The 7285-nt window shown below is 43.7% G+C and overlaps 1 protein-coding gene across 1 annotated transcript; it reads left to right on the top strand.

Annotated features, from left to right (window-relative positions):
- The first annotated feature begins 1110 nt into the window (after positions 1-1110).
- On the top strand, positions 1111-6112 carry LOC133401110 (rhodopsin-like). Its single transcript, XM_061673649.1, has 5 exons — positions 1111-1471; positions 1540-1708; positions 2599-2764; positions 5190-5429; positions 5981-6112. Exons 1-5 carry the CDS (start codon positions 1111-1113, stop codon positions 6110-6112), a joined length of 1068 nt encoding a protein of 355 aa, XP_061529633.1.
- The last annotated feature ends 1173 nt before the right edge of the window (positions 6113-7285 follow it).

Below are 7285 nucleotides of genomic sequence, written 5' to 3' on the forward strand. Positions count from 1 at the left end.
CGAAAAAATTCATTGCGTCCACTGAAATAAGCATGTTTTAGACAAGGCAAGTTTATTTGCATAGCAACATTTATACACAAGGAAAATTCATAACGCTTCACAGAGGCAAAGAAACCGAAAAGGTCAAATCCCCACATAAAAGCAGAAAGAATGAAATCATTAAAACAGTAAAATGACAAAATGCATTGAAGTTAAAGTCACAAAATAAAAGCAAGATGAGGAAAACAAGAAATGTTCTGGTTTTGTGACCGCAGTGAGGAATAAAGTTTTCCGGTCCGATTGAAATGCTGCAACGGTGATCGCGGGTGTTCAGGAAGTTTTTTTCCACAGTCGAGCATAGAAGAAGCACAACGCTGCCTGACTTGTTCACCGGTTTCCTGGACCCCTCCCCGCCTACACACAGACACACTTTCACAGCCATTAAAACAGTTCAATTCCTTTCTATCGTATTTTTCTGAACTGCCCTTGAACACATCACGAACAATTTCCACGGCGTAGATCAATCACATGTAGCTCATGATGCAGATTTAATGTTGCTTGCTGGTGATGACGGAGTTGGAAAAAAATGCTTAGCAAACCAGGCTGCAAACAGCAATGTAATATCCTCACATAAATCTGACATCACTGCATGAAAAGACATTTGCAAACATCTGCTTTTACTTTGGAAAACAATGATCGTCATTTTGGCCAATTTTCTGACAAATGTTACGGACCAAACCAGTAACTGAATAGTAATCAATTGGTTTCTGCATTTCAGTTTTGAAATCATGCCCTTTTTTAAAAAAAATAAAGTGGTGAAATTAAAAACTCTTTTTTTTTTAAAAAAAAAAATCCGATTTATCTATCAATTAATCGATTATTAAAATAATCGTTAGTCGCAGCTTGACACGTTCTCCCTCGTCGTGAAGGCAGGAGAGCGAGGACAAGCCCGAGATTGTGGTAATTCCATCATGCGCGCGGCCCTAATCCGCGCGGCCCGTTAAAAGGTGCCGTGCAGCCTCGGGGGGGCTGCTGAGCTCTACTTCGCCACTACTGAGCCCACCTCACCCACTCGCGCACGCTCACCCCGACTGCGTTCCACAGACAAAAGAAGATCAGTGGACTCTCGCCATGAACGGCACTGAAGGACCCAACTTTTACGTCCCCATGTCCAACAGGACCGGGGTGGTCCGCAGCCCCTTCGAGTACCCTCAGTACTACCTGGCCGAGCCCTGGAAGTACTCTCTGGTGGCTGCGTACATGCTCTTCCTCATTGTCACCACGTTCCCCATCAACTTCCTGACGCTCTACGTGACGGTCAAGCACAAGAAACTGAGGACGCCCCTCAACTACGTCCTGCTCAACCTGGCGGTGGCCGACCTCTTCATGGTGGTGGGGGGCTTCACCGTCACCCTCTACACGGCCCTGCACGGATACTTCAGCTTGGGCGTCGCCGGCTGCAACATCGAAGGGTTCTTCGCCACTTTAGGAGGTCCGAGTGACATGCGCGAATGTGGGAACTTGTCGTCACGTTGTGTTCATGTTTCTGTCTGTTTGTAGGAGAGGTGGCTCTGTGGTCGCTGGTGGTTTTGGCGATCGAGCGCTACGTGGTGGTGTGCAAACCCATGAGCAACTTCCGCTTTGAGGAGAAGCACGCCATCTGTGGGCTGGGATTCACGTGGATCATGGCTTTGACCTGCGCTGCGCCCCCCCTGCTCGGATGGTCACGGTACCATGTGTATTTTTATTTATTTTTAATTTTTTTGACAACCGCATGGTCAATTTGGAGTTTGCACATCTCGCCTCGCAGTTCTGACGTTTGGGGTTTGCAACACTAATTCGAGTTTGCATTTTCTCCCCGTGCTTGCGTGGCTTTTCTCCAGCGTCCTTCCGCATTGCACGTTAGCTTCATTGAAGAACTGAACTTAATCGGTGATTTTTCAAGTGTGAGGCCAGTACCACTAATGGTACCTGGGCTCCCTCTAGTGGTACGCAAAAGAATCGCTGAGTTAAATGTTCACCCATCCATGTGGTCTCCAGCCAATCACAGGGCACATAAAAACAAACAACCATTCGCACTCACATCCACACCTACAGGCAATTTAGAGTCTTCAATCAACCTACCATGCATGTTTTTGGGATGTGGGGGGCGAAACCGGAGTGCCCGGAGGAAACCCACCCGGGCACGGGGAGATCATGCAAACTCCACCCAGACCAGGCTGGGATTTGAACCCCGGTCCCCAGAATTGTGAGGCAGATGTGCTAACCAGTCCACCACCGTGCCGGCGTTAAATGTTCAAACTGGGCAAATTGTTACAGTGACTTCAACTTTTTTTGAATCCATTGCATTAGTTAACACAGTTCAGTTGTATTTAACTTAAAAGAACAGTACCTTTACATTTAACCTTTTAGAACTGTTTGCTTTCAAAAGTCCTGTTTTATTTGTTATTTCTTGTGCATGTGGGGCGGGGGGGGGGGGGGGACCGTGCTTTCGCCGGGTACTCCGGCAAACGCCGCACAGAATATAATAATTGCTCGACTCATTTATTGTAAAGAATGAAAAAAAAAAATGACTGTCCATTTTGTTGAGCCCCCGAGGTCCACCTCATGCCCGTGCAGGTACATCCCCGAGGGCATGCAGTGTTCCTGCGGCATCGACTACTACACGCCCAAACCTGAGATCAACAACGGCTCCTTTGTCATCTACATGTTCGTCCTGCATTTCGTCATCCCGCTCATCATCATCTTCTTCTGCTATAGCCGCCTGCTGTGCACCGTGAGAGCGGTACGACACCCACCCACGCTCACACCTCCGCTCCCAGATGCGACATTAATCATGTGACGCCTTGTTAATCGATGGAGGCTTTTTCTTTACATCCCCTCACTGCCCGTCCGACCAATCAGAGAAGCACATTAAGGAAGCAAATAAACACCTTGAAGGAGCATAGGATGCCGTTTGGTAGTCCGTGCTTTGAAAGGAACCACTAAACACAGGCAGGGCTCAGCAAACCTTTTGAAAGTGAAAACAACTTTTGCGCTACTGATTCATGCAAAAGGCTGCCAGTTTCATAACACGCTTCTGAAGAAACACATTTGCTCAAATGGCCTTTCGTTATATGTTATCACTAATAATGAACGATATGCGTCTATGGCGAGGACACTGATCATGTTAATGATTTCTCACAATCGTAATCACCATTGGTTCAACAAGGTAGGAAACAGATGACAATGACACTTAATTTCTCTAAATCCATTTTCAAATCATCACTTATACAATATTCCTAGGAAATCACAATGTCCCATCACTGATGAGCTATTTTGAGAACGGGCCGGCGGGCTCGTCGTGGTCCTTGGGGGCGACCACCTTGTTGGTTGCACCTGATTTCGAGCACTTTTTGTTATTCTAGACTTCAAATAAAGGTGTGTTGCTGCCCCCAGCACCGATGATGATGATGATGAAGATAGAAATACGGTAATAATAATAATTTCTTCCAAATACTAATGCAGGGGTGTCGAACTCATTGTAGTTCAGGGGCCACAGGCTAATTTCATGTAAAATAAAATCATAGCACACTTAATACAATTTTGCCTATTGTTTTAATGCTAAGCTATCTATACATGTACATTTTTATATTTTTATGAGTTTACAAAACAACCTCAGATTTCTTAAGAAATGTTTGCTTCAGCTTTTTCATCTACATGTGTGTTTAATACCCCATCACAGTGATGGTACTTAAAGGCACAGAAATTTAAGTCACAGGTATTTGGATCTGAAAAACATAATATTGCACCTCAAATGAAATCAAGTTATGAAGATCAAGAAATTATTTTCACTCCATTTTCTATACGAGTGTAACCATTATCAAAATCATCCCCAACCCCAAATGTATTTTTTTCACTTTCAAATTCTTCCTGCGGGCCGGATTGAACCCCCACGTGGATTGGTTTTGGCCCCCGGTCCTTATGTGTGACACCCATGTACTAATGCATTGAACACCCCCCCATACAAAACATTTAAAAAACAAACACAGTCATTTGTATGTCCCCAAACCTTTGAGCTGTATATATTAAACAATAAATCAATTCTTTCAGTTTTTGCCATTATTATGCAAAAAAGATTCAAGGGAGCCAGTGACAGCGGCGCTTCTCGCCGCCGCAGCCGAGAAGGATTTGGTGGCTCAAGGACACTCGAGGAGGGCACGACGGCTTTGCCAGCACGCCAGCTTGGAGCCAAGTCCTCCAGCTGAAAGGCAGTCTGCTGCCGCCTCACTGTGTCAACCTCATGAATAATAAGCCACAAAGCATTCATAATTCATCCACTCATACTTAAGCACTTATGTTACAAATGTAAGCAGGACTCGGGACAAAAGTGCTTAGCGCAGGTTCCTTATTTTGTAGCTGGCCGTGACTTTTTTTGTTTTACACGCGCTTCACCACAGGTAGCAAGTACTCACACGCCGCACTGATTCAACTCCTGTACTTTAGTCAAATTAAAAATGTACAGACTTTGACATGTCCTAAAGAACAAAATTAAAAACTACAAATGATTTTATTTTACTGTCGATTTGTAAACTGTGTTCCAAATTATGATGCAAATGATATTTTGCTCAGATTTTCCTAAATAGCTGACGCAAATGACAGTCGGCAAAATGTTCAAGTTAACTGTTGGAGTTAGAGAATAATTGGAATGTTTTTGAACAAAGCTCCCAACAATAGCAGTATTTTTTGGGAAAAATAAAAGAACCTTACGCACGGTTCAAATTGATCACACACAACAAAGTTTCAAGATATTTCAGAGCTTTTAAAGAGCTGAAAATAGTCATTATTTAATTTGAAGGATTAGGAAGCCATATTGTAATCATAAGCTGCTTCAAACAGAAAACATCTTCATTTTTAAAATATTTTAAAAAGCCTTATTTAATAGCAGCTGCGCAATTGTGACATCTTGTTAGTATTTTGAGAGTTTGAAAAAAGTATTGAGCTTATTTCGACAAAATATCAGTTTAAACTCTTATTGTACAGGTACGGTCCCGCATGTGATAAATGTGGCCCAGTCGGCAGCCGCTGCAGCCTCCATGTGTGATTCAGATTCAGATTCAGATTCTGATTCTGACGATACAGATAAACTTGATGAGAAAAAGTACCCAAGCATTTGTTGACTTGGTACGACTGCAGTTGACCCACGCGTTTTTGGTGACCCGCACACGCAGGCGGCGGCCCAGCAGCAGGAGTCGGAAAGCACCCAACGGGCCGAGAAGGAGGTGACCCGCATGGTCGTCGTCATGGTGATCTCCTTCCTGGTGTGCTGGGTGCCCTACGCCAGCGTGGCTTGGTACATCTTTGCCAACCAAGGGATCCAGTTTGGGCCGGTCTTCATGACGGCGCCGGCGTTCTTCGCTAAGAGCGCCGCTCTTTACAACCCTGTCATCTACATCCTGCTCAACAAGCAGGTATGGCGCTCATCTCCACTCGTTCTGCTCTGAAAAAATATGATTTTATCTCAAAAAAAAAAAAAAAGAAGTTCGCTTTTTATCTGGAAAAAAATGTTGACGGTTCTTGAAAAATCATTTTTTATTTTTTTTTAATTTAGGTCCCCACCCCACAAAATATGTACTATTTTTGTTTTAGTAAACACAACATCATATGTGATGCAAAAATATGATTCTAAAAATCTGTTTTCTCCAAAAATATATATACTACAATTCTTTCCCCCACAAAATATTTGCTATTTTTTAATTAATAAACTCAACACCATATGTGATGCAAAAAAAAAAGAAATCTCAAAATCAGTTTTCTCAAACCCCCCCCCCCCCCCCGACCCCCCTTCCTCCACACTGTGCTGTTCATACAGCAGAGAAGCCAAACCAGATATACAAGCCAATTGGCTGTTTGATCTCTGTTGAGAGAAAATGACGCCTGTTGTGTTGTTTCTGGTTCATGGAGATTTGGAGGTCCACGCTGCGTAAACGCGGGCTCACGCGAGACTCTTTCGTTCCTTCAGTTCCGAAACTGTATGATCACCACCGTGTGCTGCGGCAAGAACCCGTTCGGTGACGACGACGATGCCGGGGCCGGTGGCCATTCCAAAACCCAGACGTCGTCCGTCGCCTCCGGTCAGGTGGTCCCTGCATGAGCTCCACAAGCGGAACTCTCTCTCAGCCCCCCGGCATAGTTGCCGAAGTCATATCAGATAACAAGACACACGACAACACATTCAAAAGTACCAGGACCCGGAAAACTAACAATCTATATACAAAGTGCTTCAACCGAAATATTCATGACCTGTGTAATAGAAATAAACTTAACTTAAATTATTTTATTGGATTCCATGTTCAAAATAAAACACTTGCATGAAACAAAACAAAAAAATCTATATTTATCCATTGTTGCTAGCTGACTTGCCCTGCCTCCACTAAGAACGGGGCTGCGAACAGAGAGGAGAGCAAGTTTCCTCACTTAGCCATTTGGTTGCTATACTTAGCGCCTCTCCGACCACTCTAGTGACTAGTTTTTCAAAAAAGGCAACTCGCGAGGTTCATTCCTGCTAAAAGAACAAAAAACAAACAAACAAACAAACAAAAATAAAAGCAAACAGACAACATGAGCAGAATTGTTTCAAAAGCAAGGCCCGACCATTTATCAACCAAACATTCATCTACGTGCTTCCGATTTTCGTGTCCCTCAACTAGATAGTTCCCTAAAATGTCCACTAAAAATCGTCCATTCGCCATTTCCTTACTACCGGTTCGCTATGAAGGAACGCGTCGAGCAAATGGGACAATTTGATGTGCTTCTCGGGTATTGTAGAGCAGCAGGGAGTCACGTTAATGAAATGAACTCCAATTAATTGGATTGCCGTCTGTGTCTCAGCTGAGGGCGGCGAGCTCTTCCCGGGCGACGCGAGTGTAACCAGACGGACGTGAGCACACGGGATTGTGTGTGTCAGCATTTTTTTGTTTGTGACCAACCCCCCTTTTTAAAATAAAATGGATTCATACTGTAGTTGAACAAGCCGATGTTACTGGCTTCTGATTTCAAAAGTAATTATCCATTAATGTGAGTATATGTAATAATGAGAGGCAATCGTTTGGGGTTGCAGCCATAACGGCCCTCCGAGTGGAACCATAACTGCGATGTGGGCCGTGACAAAAATGAGTTCAAAGTTTTGTTCTTTACACAAATCAACTGATAACAAAATATGACGAAATGTAAATACATAATATATATTCTTTGTTGCATTATATGTGTACAGCATTTGGAAAATCCCCATAACATAGCATGCTGACCTAATGACAAATGCGTATAA

The sequence above is a fragment of the Phycodurus eques genome, chromosome 1 (genome assembly GCF_024500275.1).
Source record: "Phycodurus eques isolate BA_2022a chromosome 1, UOR_Pequ_1.1, whole genome shotgun sequence".
Lineage (NCBI taxonomy): Eukaryota > Metazoa > Chordata > Actinopteri > Syngnathiformes > Syngnathidae > Phycodurus > Phycodurus eques.

Excerpts from the sequence above, each read along its gene's own strand:
- LOC133401110 (XM_061673649.1), top strand. The coding sequence starts at position 1,111 with ATGAACGGCACTGAAGGACCCAACTTTTACGTCCCCATGTCCAACAGG. Across the intron at positions 1,709-2,598 it reads CCCCTGCTCGGATGGTCACG|GTACATCCCCGAGGGCATGC; the intron begins GTACCATGTGTA and ends ATGCCCGTGCAG. Across the intron at positions 5,430-5,980 it reads ACATCCTGCTCAACAAGCAG|TTCCGAAACTGTATGATCAC; the intron begins GTATGGCGCTCA and ends TCGTTCCTTCAG.